Raw genomic sequence first — 18,974 nt, forward strand, 5'->3', positions numbered from 1 at the left:
CTATCATTATATGGTGTAATAGGAGCAGTAATTCTGAAAATTTCACTGAAGCAAGAGGCAACTAGAAGTATTACATCCTCATGTGAGTGCTCCATTAATGTGTGTTGGATTAAGGTAATCAGTGACAGCTGCAAGGCCCAATCTAAGAGTCTCCAATCAGAACGATCCACCTTAGATAGATAAAGGTCCAACTCATCCAAATTTAATAGAAGATCATCCACTGAGTTCTTGATCTGTAACTGTCATCCCATGATGTACAACCTATTTCCAATTGCATTCTCTTTCTGCAAATCCCTCAGCTGCTCATGGTTAAAAGTTTCATTAAATTCTTTTGAAAAAACTTCATGTTTCAGATTTTCCATGACACCTCATTTTGCTCTTGTTAACTGAATTCTGTGGGTTCCCCTGTTTCATGACTGCAAATTGGTTCCTCCAACTCAAACTCTCTGTCATATACCTGATGCCTGCTGTGTGGTTATTAAACTCTGCTGCTCATGACCTTGGTCTGATTTAAACTCACAGGAACTGCTTGTCCTGTGATTTTACTCCCCTAGACTCTTGTTATTACTGCCAATTTTCAGTCTTGATGTCTTCTCCTCAGTTCACAATCAACATAGCTCACAGTTCTGAAATTTGACTCTTTAGATTTTTGTCACTGTACAGAAAATCATTTATCTTCTCAGATTTATCAAATAACCAAAACACATTCTAACGAGCTGCTCTCTCCAATCTCATATGGGACAATTCGTACCCATGATATATCCCACTGTCTTACTGAAAATTTCTGCACTACTATCACAAGCTGCAATATCGACAACAGATTGATATTTACTTGCAGAGTTTTAAATAGATTTCATACACGCTCTGCCTTGATAAATATCAGAATATTTCAATATAATTATGTTTGTTTAACAGAAATTTACAGAGTGACCCCAACACTAAACCTGTAATCTATATGATGGTTGCTAGAGAAATATTTTACCCCTTCTACAACAACTCTGCACTCTAGGTACATGCATAGTTGGAAAACTCTCACTTGGCAACAACTCACCAAGCCCCTAAAAGTTCAATTGGGAAAAAATCGGCCATTTTTAATATAAAAGTCAGGAAAACTCAAGAACCTAAAAAACCGCTAAAATTTAATTAGAAATATTGTTTTTTTTGAAATTTCAACGAGAAGATGCATTTAATGAGTTAATTAAAGAGAACACAAAAGAAACAAGTAGAGTTTAGATATATATAAATGCCTCCCAGCACAGAAAATTAACTAGCAAACAAAATGATATCGATTTTTCCCTTTATCCTGCTGTCTTCTAACACGGCCAAGTTGTTTTCAAAAACTCCGCAATTAAATGCAAAAAAATGGCAAGCTTTTACTCTGTGATTGAATCTGCAAAAAACCCGCCTGAGTATAAAACTCGGCGATTAGTGGCAAATCACCTATTATTCTGCGATTATGCCAACTATGGGTACGTGTACCATCTTCTTGGACAAAATTATATGCATGTCTTAGTGATGTTTGTTCCTATTCTTAGTTCTGGACACATTTTCCAAATGGCTACAGGTATGCATGTTTTCTCACCGAACTTGCCAACCAAATTGCGTTGCTTCCTTAACTCCAACTTAAGAGCCTGGCAATATATTAATTGACACTATAAATAAGGAGCCAGCACTCTAATACGGATTGACTGTCAGCAACTTGCACCTAAGTAAGGTTTTACAGCTCATGGAAGAATTAATTAACTTCAAACTGCAGTCCTTTGGCAAGTATTAACTCCAACAAACATAGTTAGCTCACGCGACAATCGTTTATTCTGCCTCCGTAAATATTTAACATGCCAATATTACTGGACGCCAACCAGAAGGCTTCCTTCACTGTCCTTAACTACCATCTATCACCAACATCTCCCACTAATGAGTTTTATTGCAGTATTCTCATTTCAAATATAATCATTCACCATTGGGAACACTTCTTCAGATGATTTTCTTGGAAACTCGTCAGCACTATTTATCATATGTTACAAAGAAGAGAGATATCTTAGTTCAAACCCATCATTTGACTGCATAAGTTTGTTGTCTCCTTTGTTGTGAACCTTAATGCCCAATTGCCAAGAGTAACGCAAACATGTAATGGTAAGGAGCCTTCTGATATTATCATAGTATTTAGACGATGGGTCAAAGACTGTCTGTAATGTCCAGAATTAATTAAAATTCTCTCCAGTCCTAAATTTTAGATTCCCAGTAGTAACTACAGTTAATCTGAAATTATTCCTTCTCTAGCAATTTGACATCTTCTGAAATTCTTCATTACGACAAAAACAAATATTCACATACTAATAATGGACCCCGATAGGTGTGGGGATCCTTGAATGAAAACTGTGTGAGATCTCTGAAAAGTTGTTCTGAAAAGATCGGCTCCAGTGTTTCTTAAACATATGTCCTTCACAATAGAAGTTTTGGCTCACTGCTCCCAAATTCTCTTCAAACATCTATAATATCCTCCCCTGATTTGAACTTTGACTTGTAGAAATTTAACTTAAGGAATATTGTCAAACACTTTGTATGCAAACTCATAAAGCTGATTTCCTCAATAAATTGCTTTCCAATGAGTAGATTTACGAACAACTATGAAGTGACATTAAAATGCATAATACCTATCATAACATTTTCACAAACACTTGGCACACATTCAACAATATATGAAAAATCTGGAAACTCTTTCAATCTGCTGAATAAAGGGTGATTTTTAAATGTAGATGTGCACTTACAGCTGCCTTAAAGGCTGCAACAACTATTCAGACTTGTATTCAACAATTATTATGCAAAGTATCAAAATTTGACAGAAGAAACCTGGAATTAGTTGCCGTAGTATTTTGCAAATGTAGTTGACAGCCCTCCAAACTTCTAATCAGCCGGAAAAACAAGTAAACTTGATACCAACATTGTTCACGCCGTACTGTAGCAAAATACTGTTCATGCCGACTGTAGCAAAATATTGTTCATGCGGCACTATAGCAATAACTAACTTCAGATCTGCACCTCAAACCCTTGTAAATTTCTTTATGCGAACGCCCCAAATGAAACCCAGTGTGTTTCCTTAAGTGAAAACACCCTTGATCCTCCTGACTGTGTCTTCCAACAGCGAAGAGAATGCTAGCAAAGAGGGATTCCGTCCTCCAAGCCCGATAATCAGATATCCAGCAACATAACATTAATCTTCATCCAAGCATACAAAAAAAAGCTCTTCCATTTCTTTTATAGTGTTCTCACAAGAGCTCAATCCTTCGTTTTCTCAATGTGGGATAAAACATAACTCCCTTTATGTACCTTATGTCTCCAATGTGTTATAAAAATAAAGGGAACTTTTTTAATTTAAATATTTCCCACAAACTATAATCTATGCATTAATAAAGTTAAATATTTAAATTTAACTTTATAAAATGGCTTTATCAATGCATAACAAATCTTATCAATGATAAATAAGTTTTCCTGTCGATTTTAAACAATTACCATCGACATACCACTGTGACTGAATGTCCGGCCATGTCCAAGATGACTTACTATAAATAGTAAGTATGCCCAAAGTTGCCCTAGAACCCCTCAGAAAGACCTGCAGCTGAAATTGTCTAGGCCAAATGGCCTCTAAGCCCCTTAAATGTCCTAGTTAGCCTACGGGACTGTGGGGAAATAGGCTAACGACAACATCATGCTATGAATGCTAGAAAGGGGACATTACACATTAGCCTTCTTTAATTAAAAATTCTTGTTGAAGCCTTCTGTAAATTTGACTCATAATTTATTTATTTTTGCACAAACTTTAGAGGATGGCAAGATTGATGGTGTGAAGGCCAATTAAAGAGCCTTCAAGGTTAATCCTCGACAAAGGAAAGAAATGTGTTGTTGGCAACCACCAAAGGAAGGATAGATAAAAATAAATTTTGATGGGGCTGCTCGAGGAAACCTGGGTATTTCAAAGTGTGGATGTATAGCAAGAGATCATGAAGGTAACTCAGTAGTCTTTGTGGCCAAAAGACTAAGGGATGGAACCAATAATGTGGCAAAATGTGAAGCAACCAGAGAGGCTCTAGTGTTAGGAGTTAAATTGGGTATCAAACGAGTGCATCTGGAAGAAGATTCAGAGATTATTATTAATGGGATCAAGAAAGGCAAATTGGAGTCTTGGCATCTTGACAAGCACATTAGCCAGATAAAGTGCCTGCTGAAAGAGTTCGAGGACTTCAAGATATCCCATGTCTACAAGGAGGCAAATAAGGTGGCAGATAAGTTGGCCAACTTAGGAGCAAATGTTCATTTTGGGAACCAGAATGACATTTTTGAAGACTCTAGGCTTCTTAATTTAGATTAAGATTGTTGTGTTTTAAGTGGCATTATGATCACTCACCTCCCCCTTGAAGGAGTAACTTCCAATTATTTATTTAAACACCCGGCATCAAGGACACTCATGAGGAAGTAATCCCTTGCGCATGAGAAAGGATCCGCACTCATTAAATTCTCAAAGTGGGGGCTTCCAGATCTTTCGAGGGAGAGTTTTTAAGGACGGGGCCTTTTTTCTGCAAGGAAATTGGCAATTTTCTAGAGATGGAGGCCAACTTCACTTTGGAATCAGACAATCAAACACAAATGTAAGAAAGAAAGATCACAATGAGACGCCTGAAGAATTTGTTTCTATTCGAAGAGCAAGGATTTATGAGTAGCATCATGGAGAATTTCGGCTTGCAATATTTGGACACCTACTAGAGGAGGAGGTCCAACCTGGTTATAGTGTCCCTCTTTGTGGCCCTGGCACTTTTAGTTGGAGAGACAAAAGAGGAAGTACGCAAGGTCATTGCTATTTGTTTGGACCCACAATGGTTGTTGGGAGTAGATGAGGTTATTGATAGCGTCATGCTGGGTGTAGGGCTAGAAATGGGGCAAGAACTATGGAGGCTGATTGGGGGTGGAGATTCCTCACTGCAACCTTTGGTTGTTTGGTCTTCTGCAACTCCCCAAGGGGTACACCTACCAAAAGAGGTCAAAGGATGGAGGAAGGTGGTTAATTTTCTACAGGAAAAGATCTGGGTGTTGGATGATGGGAACAAGGGTTTTATGAAGACGACACCAAGACAAAGTGTGAGACCACCTGGAGAACTGCTGAGATACCTACTGGGCAGGGAAGGAAGAGATGCTGCTAGGGATTCCACGAGCACAGGAATGTGGGTTGATGTGTCTCTAGCAGGGGAGGCGGGCACGAGTGGAACTAGCAGGAAGCGGCAATCAGTGGAGGATGACTGTACCATACCGAATTTCACAAAGGATGTTGCAACTTGGTTTAAGAATTGAGCCGCCCGTTTCATTTTTGGATGACTGGTAGCTTCTCCAGAATATGCAATTATATTATGTAATGGGATGGGATATGCATGTAGGTGTTAATGCCTTGTTTAGCATGTATTAACTTTACGTTAAGGAGGGAGGGTAGTCAGGAGGACTTTTTAACTATCCACTTAAAACTATGACACACTATTTTAAAGCTTCATCTTTTTATAATTAATACAAAATGTTACCTATAAAAAAAAAGATCGATGGTGTGATACCACTGAAATATCCCATATGAATATTCTACCAAATTTATCTCAAAATAATTTCCTATTTATATACACATAAATCTTGAAAATAAAACTAGCAATGACCCAGTAAATTCATTAAAAGACCTCAAAATACATTATTAGCATTATACATTAGCAATATAATAACAAGATATCAAAATTCAATCTTAAATATAGTTACATAGTCAAACTGGGAAGAAACGATTGAATGCACTTGTAATAAAATGAATTAGAGTACGTCCATTCCACCTAGAAACTCCTGAAAGTTTCTATCCTAGGCTTCAACAAGAGAGGGCTAGCAGCTTCCCAAAGTTCTCCAATGAGAAACCAAAAAATCAATCTCAAATCCCAGCATAGCTGAAAATGTACTCTAAGGACCTAACATGTAACTCTTGAACTTTCTTCCTCTCCTTTCGTCGTTTTCTTTTTTTGTCACATTTGAACTCCCTTATAATATTCAATTGACCCATTTATTAATTTGATTTAAATTCTCATAAATCAAATTTAATATTTTATGAGTTTTAACTTTAGGATTTACATGCCTCTTTCAACCAATTTAAGGACCCCGGATAAAAAGAATAGAAAAGAGAAAAGGATCCTTATATCTGACCTAATAAATAACATAGCCTAGAAACGTTGTTTTCTAATGGGGCAGAAGAGGAAAAGAAGGTTGATTCCTTTGTCTAATTTACATAGAATTGATTATAAATTTATGCATTGGTATGGATTCTGGAATATAAGCCATTCAAATTTTCAATTACTCATTGATTGGATTTTTGTAGTAATTAGATAATATAAGTATTATTATTATACTGTCTAAACAAATGAATTATTTCCCCACAAGATTTAATTTTTAAACTATGAACTTACACATTAGACAAATGATTTATTTCCCCACAAAATTTAATTTTTAAACTATGAACTTACACAACATAGAGAGATTGTAAGCCAATTCTATAAAACATATATTCATATAATTATATCATATTATCGTTGGAATATTATCATTGTTGTCAGAACAACAACTAAGATGGTCATTGTAAGGAGAAATTTAAGAGCATTGAGGAAATAAAGAAAATAAGAGGGTCAACCCATGTTAGGAAATATGGCCAGCCTGTATTGATTATGTAGTTTCCTGAATTTTTTCTGTTTTTTTTATAATTTGTGTTGTTGTAGTTTTCTTATTTTTTCTACACACAGGTTACATATGCATATTTCTAAATGTATGTACATAATTTTGTACTTGTTTTGATATCAAGCTACTCATTGTCAGCATCTTTATGATATATTTTATATTCATCTTGCAATTTCGCTATGTTCAAGCATTTGATATTAAAATTTATTAGTTCTTACACTATTATACATCATTTCATAACTAGCATTTCAAGTACTATGTCTACAGTATATTACAACACCCCCCCTCATTCCCCCACCGTCCCCAAATTGAAGCTCTTTTTTCCCTAGTGCCCATGTTACACAAAGTATTTCTTATATTTGTATATTTTATTAAATTATATTATAATATAATTACTATTCCTAATTTTATTATTATTTATATATAAGTATATTTTCTTGTTAATTATTATTATATTAATAAAATAAAAATTATTTATTACTATTGTTATATGTTATTATTATTATGTATTTTAGGTTTATATATAATTTTATATATTGAATCTATTTTTGTATTCGTTAAAATGTTATTTAATTATTTTATATCCATTTATCTATATTGTCATATTTAGGGTTTTAAATAGGGGACGGAAGTAAGAAAACTGCTTTCGCTAATTTTCTAGTGGTGTGGACAGAAAAAGAGATAGGGTTCTAATATATAAAAGGTGTTATAGAACCATGCATAGTTGTAATATGCAATTAGAATTTTCAAGACTGAAAACATGAAATTTTTATTGCTATCAAGTAAAAAAAACTAAAAATGAGTTTTGAAGCATTTGTTGATTTATTCAATAAATTGAGTTACAGCTCAAGTATCAGATTGAATGCAATCTTTGATAATACTACACTCTCCATGCTCATTCGTGATTACTAGTGCTATAAACTACTACTAAATGTAAAGTGAACTGTAACAACACGAACTAAAAAAGAATGAATAAATTATTAATTTATTTTAAACAAAACATATATGCTGATTTAGATACCTAACCTGTGGTAATACTATCAACAATTCCAGAAAACTATGTATGTGTTCGCGCTGAGAACCCAATTCATCACGTAACCAATTCAGAACGCTACCACCTCCCCAATCTTGAGCAGGTACATGCATAGCTAGTGCTGCCAATGCTATACAGATCTACAAAATAAAAAAGTATTTAAAATCGATGCTTTGTTGCATAACACAAAACTTACGAACAAAAATACTTGAAAAGAGAAAAATCAATTTTAAACATTGTGTACCTGAGTTCTAACTTTTGAAGGACCTTTGCAGAACTTTTTAAGCAAATTCTGTGCATACAGGATGTATAGTGTTATTTTTTATGAACAATTAGTAGCACTCAAGGCACAAAATAGGTGAATTTGTTGGCAAGGTAACAACTTGTAATCTCCCGATTCTTTTTTAACATGGTGCAATTTGAAGACAAAGTTAAAAAGATAAATAATTAAAAGTTCTAATATCTACATGATATAAGCATTTACCATTTAATTTATCAGTGTTTCTTGACATTTTGGGAACAAAGATACATGGACTCTGGTTCCAGAAATGAGAAAAAAATTCAGGTACAGTTGACAGATGATTATGACAAAATTATGTCAAACTATAAGGGTCTAAAATTTGCATAAAGCTAATAAATTCATCCACGTTCCTGGATCATGTATTGAAATTCCCTGAGTAATAATTGTTTTTTTTTTTAAATTTTATAATGGTCATTTAAGTTGTTTAGTACTTTCTACTCAGAAAATCGTTTAGTTGGTTTATAACTTTATAGTATATTTTTATTCTTCTATCTTTAATTCTCGATCGTTGTTATACAAAGGTCCTTTGTAATCTCTTATTCAAGGAGTGCTCCTGTCCTTTGTAATTAATCAATTATCTCAATCATTTCAAGGTATCAGAGCTCCACTTTGCAGGTCCTTTGTAATCTCTTATTCAAGGAGTGCTCTGTCCTTTGTAATTAATCAGTTATCTCAATCATTTCAAGGTATCAGAGCTCTACTTTGCAGAACCTCAGGGTCGATTTTCTAAAATTAAAATCATGGGTTTTTGACCTGAAAAATTCATAGAAATTTCTAAAAGTGTCTTGATTGATTTTTTTAAAACAAAAATCATGGAGTTCTTTGGCTGATTTTTTTTAAGAAAATTTGTGGTTTTTTCTAAATATTGTGTCAAAAAAATTCAGAAGATTTTTTATCGATTTTTTAAAAAACATTGCCAGATTGTTTCATTGTTAAAATCATGTGGCTTTCTTAGTAGATTTGTATCAGAAGAATGGAAAATCAAAGGAAGGGTTTTTAACAAGGTTTGAGAACAATTTTTTATACTGAAATTGTAGACTATACTTCAGAGAAAGCACTTAATTTTGCATGATTTTTTTTACAATATTATGGGTGTTGCAATGGAGGGTTTTTAACCAGGTTTTTTGATGATTTTTGTGCAAAATCATGGATTTTCAGAACTACAAAGATTTAGGGCATTTTTTTTTCAAAACTTGTGGCCCATGATTTTGCACAATTTATTTAAACAAAGAGTGGGTTTCATGTAAGAGAAATTTGATTTTTATCAATGGAAATTGGAAGCATTTAATATGCTAATTTTTAAATAATTTTCCATGTCATTGGAAAGCAGGAGGGATGGTGTCGTTACCCAACATTGTGTTGGAAGGCAACCAGTGAATACTCACCATTTTAAAGTCTCGAGGTCTTGCATTGGCTGCAAAGAATTCATCTTTCGGTAGAATGGCCATTAAGGGAGGGTGTTATAGTAATATTGTTATATTTAGTTTAAAATGGTCATTTAAGTTACTTAGCTTTTCCAAACTTTCTATTATGTTTCTGTTACGGAAAGATCTTCTGAAATCTCTTATTTAAGGAGTATTCCTCTTGTTTGTAATCAATGGTATGGCAAAAACAAGAGTTTCCATCAGGTTCGGGTACAAGAATATATGTTTGTGTGCATGCATGCATATACATATATAGATATCTACACACACACACATATATATAATATTAATACAAACAAATTATATAATATATATTATAAATAATGACACTAATTAACTGTCAACAAAAAACATAAAGCTTTTGTTGCAGTACATACAAGCAAATCTAAATAGAGTCTTTTGATAGCCTGTCTTTAGTCGGTGAGAATCTCATGTGCTAATGCTTCATAAAAAACCGAAAATTTCATAAAAAGTAAAACAAGGGCCCCATTCCAAGATTTTTTCCTGATCTATTTAACAGTTATTGGCAAAGACAACTATGATATCCTCTTGGGAGCACCCACAACAAATGTCCGTGTACATTTTTGAGCTCTGTTTTTCATTCTCATTTATACAACTCTTTCCCTGAGAGTTGCATACTGATAAATCGACACACTAACCCAATCAAGGCCCATCTGTGGAGATATCCTTTTAGCCCCTCCGTCTCCCACTCCAGAACTGAGCCACCTTCCCTTTCATTCCTTTTGCTTTCCTATTGCTCCTACTGCTGCTATTGCCTCCTTTGTCAATCTTGAATGCCTTCCTATTATTGCCTTCCACAAAGAAGATTTATTGTTGAGGCTCCACTATTGATATAGAATGCAATTGTTGAAGAAAACCAACACTTTTTGAGTCTCCACAATAAGTGCAATAGGTATCTCATTTTGTTATGATGCATGTTGCTGCACTGTTAAAAATTTGATCTCTGCTGGTTCATTTTTAGAGGACATGTACCCAGCCCATATTTGCAGTACATGGTAGCATAGTTAAAATCTGAGTTACCCAGTTTGGACCCTAGAGGCCGGATCCTGGTCCAGATTCGCACGGGTCTGGATTCGAGCCTGGGTCCGTTGTGGATCCGGATTTCGGACTGTAGGTGAATCTGAGCATACCCTGGTGAATCCGATCCAACCCGCGCAGACCCAATGGGGCCAATAAAATGGAAAAAAACACTTCAAAGATTGCATTTTTTAATATGTTTTTCAGGAACCCGAAAAAGGAGCCTAATAAAAAGCATTTCCCTCATCTAACCTCTCATTTGCTTTCTCATTTTGGTGTGCCCATTTTGCAAGTTTGAGAAGAAGGTTGTAAAGATTGTTTGTGGAGTCTCAAATCCTTCCATTTAATCTTCCTTTTGCTTCTTTGATAGTTTGTTTTTTGTTAATGTTATAATTCTGTCGGATAAATTATATTATATAGATGAGATATATAATATATGACAAATATTATATATAGAATAATTAACTTATATTAAGAGTGATATATATATATATATATATATATATCTTGTTATAAAACTATTACAATATATTGAAGATATATATTACTTGTGTTATAACTATAACTAATGTAAGTTAATGTGGCAAAGGGACATGTCTCTTCAAGAGACATGCCTCTTTATTTCCTATATATATTTGTTTGTATAGTAACTTGGAAAACACATAAAAGATCGATAAGTGCTATTACAAGTTACAGATAGATAAATGATCTTATTTCACCAACATGGTATCAGAGCAAAGCTTGGGAAGAAGATCTTAATAAAGAAAGTTTAAAATAGCAGATATGGCATACAATTGCTAATGCTCAACATGCAAATCAAATAAACTATGCTATGCAGTCTGAAGAAAATGAAAAGCATTGTGTTGTCGGTTAAATGCTACTTTGTGCAGAGACAACACATGAGTGCCTTCATGGATCTGACTAGAAGCAGGGTTCCATGTGCAAGTCTAAGACACGCCATCCTTCAAGATTGATTTTACGAAGGCACTTATAAGGCATATCGACTATATTGAGAAAGTTGAGCATATTAAGAAAGGGAACAACTATCAACTGTGATTGGAAACTATTCTAGACAGCACCAAGTTGAGATTGATTCCATGTTTTATCGCTCAGGTCAAAAGCTGGGCAACTTACTCAAGGCAGAGATTAAGTTTAAAAATTAAAAATAAAATAACTGAAGCAGACCTGTCCAAGGGTATTGGTCAAGAAGGCTTGGACACAAGAGAATAAACTCTCACATACAAATATATGTTTGAAATTGGTCCCGATGCGGCTGCATGGCAATCAACGCAGCCTCATTCAAGAAAACAACTACTGTTTTTCCACAAATGTCTGTCGACTTTTACAAACAAACAGTTCACTGAGAAATGGAATGAGAATTTGTCTGGAAGTGCTTTACATAGATAGATATATTGAGAATGGAGGTTTATAAGTTATTTTGCAACTGCTTTGCCATTGGTAACAACCGATAACTTATATAGTCGCAGAAAGCATTTACCACTATAAAGCCATTGGATTATGTTGCAGATTGTTATCACTCATCATATATCAGTAAGCAGAGGTATTTCGGTATCTCATTGAAGAATAAGCTATTATCTTTGGAGAATTTCGTTTATTTTATGTTCCTGCGATGAAATAATACTTCTGAAAATATCTTTCACTCAAGCATTTCATTGGACTTATTTATAAGCATGGAATTTTAAATTGCATTATAGTTCTAAAAAATTCCCCGTGAGGATATGAGACTTACAATTATTAAACTTTGCCAAGAGTACAAAACTTTGAACAAGCATTGGTTCAATTTTTATTATTGGTTTCCTTATTTAGAGCAGCAAATCTCAGTTTGACTGAAAACTCCCTATTTCTGATTAGAAGTATTGCTAGAAATGGTGAACTTAAGGAATATAATGGATACTCTAGGTAGGAACTGGATGTGGGGGACACACAAAATTTCACAGTTGTGTTGTGTCTTCTTAAGTCGAGATGCTTCATATTCCCTAAGTCAGACGGCTTTAGTAGTGTTGGAGAACTTCTTGATTCAAGTTTGCTATGTCAGTACACGGGTGAAGTATATCTTTATTCTCAATAAATTGGAGATAAATGCTGGCTATTGAGCAATACTATAATTTGGAGGCCTTGTGCATGGGAGATATTATGTGGTTTGGAAACTAGAACTGACAAATTACCTACCTTGAATCATTAGTGTGGCTTCTTGTTGGACTCCTAGTGACAGACTGCACAGACCAGAAGCTTATTAAAGAAAAAATAAAAATAAAAGGTATAGTGTGCTGAAGGATCTAGAAGAAGACGGCCTTGATATTTCCACCTAGCATATGGTTTGGAGTTAAATTCTCTCATGTTGTAAAGAGTCATTAGTGTGAAGATTATTATTTGGGATAGTCATATGTCTATGTATGGTTCTCCAATAAATATTAATTGCTATATTTTATCCCTAATGTTCCTGTCATAAGTATTGGGTGGAAGACTATGTCTCCACGAACATTACTGAAGGAAATCCTAGAGAACATGTATTTCTGCTGTGTGTTCGACAATTCATCACTCTTGGTGGGTGGTCGTAGTGTCATATAGACTTGCTGGTATATTCCTCTATAACATCAAGAGTTCATATATTTCCGGGAGAGTGATATTAAGCTTGGCTGTGAGAAAATATAGTGCAGCCTGTATGTTGAAAAGGAAATTTGATAAGAGAGATATCAAAGGTTCAAACGGAAGATCTCATTCTTAACGACTGAGAGTTGTATTTTATTCCACGGGGAGAGGTTTTGATAAGCAGTTGAAATGTAGTTGTCATACACCATAAACCATGAGCACGAGGGACTATATCTATCATACCTAAGTGTTTGGGAAATTTTTGAGAGCTATGGGTTACCCCTGTGATTATTCTGCCTCTATTCAGTTGTATTGAGTTGCTTCTACTTCAGTATAGAATCTTCAGTTGGAAGGCTAATTGTTTCAAAGTATTGGATGCATTATTCAATGCTGAGAGCAAAGAATTTAGTGACTGAAAACTCTATAAAATGGAATAGGTGGGAATTTTACATAGTGGGGGGAATAGGAAACCAATGTTCCATTCCCATTTGAACCATCCTCAGTGGGGAGATGTCAGAGAAGTGACACTATCAAAGTTCCAGCTTGAACCATCCTTAGTGAGGAGCTGATTCAAAAGAGGAAACGTCTCTCAAACAATCTAAGAAGACATTTTCAGATATGGACTTTCATTTTAGCAAACTCGTATCAAGGATGCGTAGATATATATTTATTATCCTTCAGTATTACACTTATCTACTTATTGTAGTCTCTCTCTTATTTTGTATTTCTATAATTACTATAAAGAGCTATTTTCCTTGATCTTTTTCTTTGTCTCTGAGGATGTTCTTGCAGGAAAAGAAGATTGGTACATTAGGCATGCTACCCAATATTGTGTAGACTCAATCTTATGATAGTAGCTCCAAAGAAGCTGTGATTTAGGATTCACAAATCATCTAATGATTAGGTTGGATAATATGAGTTTCTTTAAGCAAATATCCTTGATGATTGAAATTATGAGAGGGAGTATGACAGTTCATTAGAGGCAACCTTGGAGAAAGAGAGGGAGCAGAAAATAAAAATGCTTCAATCAAACTTTTGATGATATTGGTTCAGAAGGAGTAGACCTTGTTGATGGATTCAACACTAGTCAGAAACTATAACAGCTAAAGCATTATGATTCATGGGATAAAGTCTCATGTATGTAGGCTGGAAGGCCTTTATGCTATCAGGATACCCATTGAACTAGGGAAGCATGACATGACCTGCTTCCAAGAGGATAGAAGGATGATAACAAATTCAGAGGAAATCTGATACTTCATCGGAGAGAACCTTGAGCTAAGAGGTCAGAAAAGTTGACATTAAACTAAGAGGGAGAAACCTTATTCTCTGATATGTTTTATGGTGAATGTTGTGACACCACCACATGACAGTATTCATGGAGACTTCATGCGAACCTTTGATGTCATACATGTATGAGCATGTCCCCTGTGTACATCATGAAGAAGTGACGACTTTTAAATGATTATCACTTGTATTAGGAGAAGTTATTGTAAAGTGACGTCCTTACAATAACTTGTAGCATGATTCATTTTTGCGAAATTGATTCATGTAAAGGCTTTACCTTATAAATCAACAACTGGGCGGTTGATATCATTAATTTGATTATCTACAAGTTGTTTGTATAGATATATTTTCGGTACTTGGTGTATATCTTGCCTTGATATTCTAATAGGCCATTACCACATTGAGTACTTGGTGGATATCATTCAGTTGATATTCTGATAGGCCATTACTCGGAGTATTTGGTGAATATCATTTGATTGATATTCTGATAGGCCAATGCTCATGTTACCAAATATGATATCAAATAGTAATTGGTGAATATCATATGTTGATATTCTGATAGGCCAATACTTACATGATATCATATTCTAGAAATCTTCTGATCAAAGATTTCCTATATGTATTATTTTTAAAATATTACTTATGGTGTAATATCTATGTGTTTTATCCTTCTTCATTAAGAGGGAGTGTTAATGTTATAATTCTGTCGGATAAATTATATTATATATATATGAGATATATAATATATGACAAATATTATATATGGAATAATTAACTTATATTAAGAGTGATATATATATATATATATATCTTGTTATAAAACTATTACAATATATTGAAGATATATATTACTTGTGTTATAACTATAACTAATGTAAGTTAATATGTCAAAGGGACATGTCTCTTCAAGAGACATGCCTCTTTATTTCCTATATATATATTTGTTTGTATAGTAACTTGGAAAACATATAAAAGATTGATAAGTGCTATTACAAGTTACAGATAGATAAATGATCTTATTTCACCAACATTTTTAAATTTTTTATTGTTCTAAAAATTTTCAAGTTTTTGTATAAGTTTTGAAATATATTTTTATTTTGTTGCTATAGATTGCAAGAATGAATAGTCAAAGTTCAGTGGATGGGGAGGGATCCCAAAGATTTAAAATTGATAAAAGTTCTCATTTGTGGTCGTGTACAACAAGAATTGAACAATGTGTTGGAGGAGGGGGATATATGGAAATGCATTTTTTTGCAAAACCCAATATAGAAGCTTCTATTACCAAGTTAAATATCATTTAATAGGCCATGCGGGTAAAGGGATTACCATGTGTAAAGACCCAGATGGAGATAAGAAGGGATTGTCAGCTACTCAAATAGCAACCATGTTAAAGAACAAGAAGATGCTGATAGGTAAGTGTCAAGGGGGAAACAAGTAAGAATAAAGCACAAACTACCAACACCACTCTCTCAAACAACCACTAGATAACATCCCTTCCTACCTACCCCTTCTACGGATGAAGAAGTAGAAACACCCCAATCCACCACCCGCAAGAGAGACCCATTAAATAGGGCATTTCAAAATGAATTGAGAAAATTTACTGACATAAAGGTTGGGCATTGCCTCTTTAGGAATAGTCTTCCATTCAATCTAGTGAGGTCACCTTATTGGAGAGAGATGCTGAAAGCAATAAATGAAGCACCTCATGGTTACCAAGGCCTTGGATATGAAAAGTTGAGAACCACCATATTGCATAGCGAGAGAAAGAATATAGAAACCCTCCTCAAACCAATAAGGGATTCTTGGATCCAGACAAGAGTGAGTATTGTCTCCAATGGATGGAAAGATTGCAAAAACTGTCCATTAATAAATGTGATTGTTGTCTTCCCCTAGAGGGCAATTTTTTTTAAGGCGGTTGATTGTGAAGGGCAAGTAAAGGATGCAAGTTTCATTGCCCGGATTCTCATCGAATTCATAGTCTATGGGAGTTGACAATGGTGTCCAAGTAATAAAGGGCAATACTAAAGTTTGTAGGGTTGCAGGTGCTTTGGTAGAAGAACAATATGATCATATCTTTCAAACACCATGCATCGTCCACTCCTTGAACATAGTGATGAAAGCAATTGGAGACAATATTGAATGGGTGAAAAATGTGTATGAGGGTGAGAAGATCCAAATATTTGTGACAAACCACCATATGTCACAAGCAATTTTCAGAACTTTCTCCCACTTGGAATTATTTAAGGTAAATTTTAAACTTTATTTAGTTTCATTTATAATTTTGTGGCATACTATACATAATTGAATAAAATGTTTTTTGTGTTGTTTATATATTTGAAATGTGTTATTACCATACAATTAACATGGTTGCTGAAACAAGCTTTGCTTCACGCACAATCGTCCTTAGAAGACCTGTGAGGGTGAAAGATGCATTGTCCCAAATGGTTATTAGCAACCAATGGAGTGTATGGAAGCAATCCAATACAACAAGAGCTCAAAAGGTAAAGGCAATGATCTTGGATGATGATTAGTTGGGTAGGGTGGTTATGTATTAGAATTCACCAAGTCCATCATGTCTATGCTTCCGTTTACCAACACTAACGAGCCTTGTTTGGGAGATATATATGATACTATGGACATCATGCTAGAGAGAGTGAAAATGGTAAGTTTAAATTTTATACAATATTTTATCCTTGTTTATTGAATTTTTTTTATTTTTTTATTTTAATTAACACTACATTAAGATAACTTACATGAACATCAAATGACATCCCAAGTCATTCATAGGAGAGCAGGATCCTGAGAACACCTTGTACAAAAAGGTGGAGGCAATTGTTCTATATTGCTAGAACAAGATGACTATGCCTTTACATCTCTTGGCATAATAGTGGTGAGATACTTTCTATTCCTGGTAGAGTGTCACCATATAGAAATGTTGAGGTTGCTAGTGGGTATAAGAAGGCATTGAGCAAGATTCTTGGCAATCCTAAGGTGGCATTGAATGTTAGGAGAGAGTTTGCAGAGTTTGTCTCAAGAAAAAATGCAAACCCCTATGCAATCAATGACCAAAGTAGAATGGATGCTATTGGATAGTGGTACTTACATAGGCAACATTATATGTACCTCCAACCTCTTGCCATTAAGATCCTATCACAAGTAATTTTTTTAGTTTTTGTTTTTCCTTTTTTATGTCCACTTAACTTGTAGAATTAGCACTCTTAAATTCCTATTGTATTACAATTTACAATTTCTTTTTTTATTAGATTTTGTTGGTTGTCTCTGTAGGTTGTGAGTTCTTTTGTTGGTGAGCAAAATTGGAGTGCAATCTCCTTTATCCACTCAGTGAAGCGTAGCTGATTGGGTTCCAAAAAAGCAAAGGGTTTAGAATATATTCACAACTTGCGCCTCTCGTCACACAAGGATCCAAAATACAAGAAATACAAGACGGGGCTAGAGAAGTTGTGGGATGTATTACCCAAATCTACTGACTTGGATATGACGGTCAAGAATCTAGCTCAAATTACCTTGCTAAATGTTGAGGAGGATATAGCAGCATCTGGGGCTAGTGGAACCAATTTGAGTTCCAATAATGAGGATCTAAATATAATTGCAAACAGGGATGAAGCCATTGATCACTCATTTCTTGATGACCCATTTGACCCTTGAAGGGCATTTGATACTATGATCATTGATCATTGATAAACTATTAAACATTTGTCATTGATCATTATGTTTCAAACTTTATTATCTGATGAACTAAGCTATGTTTTAAAATAGCATTTTGCAAATTAGTAATTCAATGTATGATTTTCTTTACAATCATGAACATAGATTAATTAGTGAGTATTTAATGTTTATCTTTGACATTTGGCATTGATCAATGATCAAGCAACATATATTCATATTATGAAATGACTTGGTTTTACAATTATGCACATTTCTCATTTTTTTTGTATATATAATGCATATATATATATACACACACACACACTCACGAACCCACCCACGAACCCGAATGGGAAAAAATAAATTTGCTTGAACCTGCAAACCCGAACTCGAACCCAAATCCCTCCCCGAACCCAAATCAGCAACTTAGCTTAAAATACATTTCCTTAGGCCTGCAAATAGTACAATATAAATGTCAACAAATAGTACAATATAAATGTCAACCTGCTGTCCCTTTTGCAATCTAGGGGGGATTTGGGTATCCTCTTGAACAAACCAGGGACAACAAGGTATCCCCTAAAAGAGGGACATCCACCTTTCACAGAGGCATTCTGCATGTGCCACTTCAGAGAGGAAGAAGAATTCAAGGACACATCAAAGATATTTCATTGACATCCCCAAGGTATCTGGGATATTAAGGACATCACCCAGAGCATCAGAGATGTGTCCCCAACAAACAACATCTATTATTCAATATATGTTCAGGGAAAGTAAGATGTTAAGACTGTTTAACTCTGTTTCTTATTTGTAAAAAAATGTATAAGGCCATCAATTCAGGAATCTATTAAATGTGGAGAATAATTAAATATGCCGACCTTGC

General features: G+C 34.5%; 1 protein-coding gene across 2 annotated transcripts in view; it reads right to left on the reverse strand.

The window, feature by feature from the left end:
- MOS14 (ARM repeat superfamily protein) overlaps positions 1–18,974 on the reverse strand; it is a 286,973-nt gene that overhangs the window by 227,870 nt on the left and 40,129 nt on the right. The window contains exons 4-5 of one of the 2 annotated variants that reach the window (XM_089787798.1): positions 8,016–8,063; positions 7,765–7,911 (exon numbers count right to left, since the gene is read on the reverse strand). In XM_089787798.1, the coding sequence (XP_089643924.1) occupies positions 7,765–7,911; positions 8,016–8,063 (195 nt within the window). The remainder of the gene's footprint in view (positions 1–7,764; positions 7,912–8,015; positions 8,064–18,974) is intronic. The other variant, XM_089787799.1, reaches the window with a different exon arrangement.

Source organism: Cupressus sempervirens, chromosome 6 (genome assembly GCF_028749045.1).
Source record: "Cupressus sempervirens isolate cs-2001-9-10 chromosome 6, ASM2874904v1, whole genome shotgun sequence".
In the NCBI taxonomy this organism is placed as follows: domain Eukaryota; kingdom Viridiplantae; phylum Streptophyta; class Pinopsida; order Cupressales; family Cupressaceae; genus Cupressus; species Cupressus sempervirens.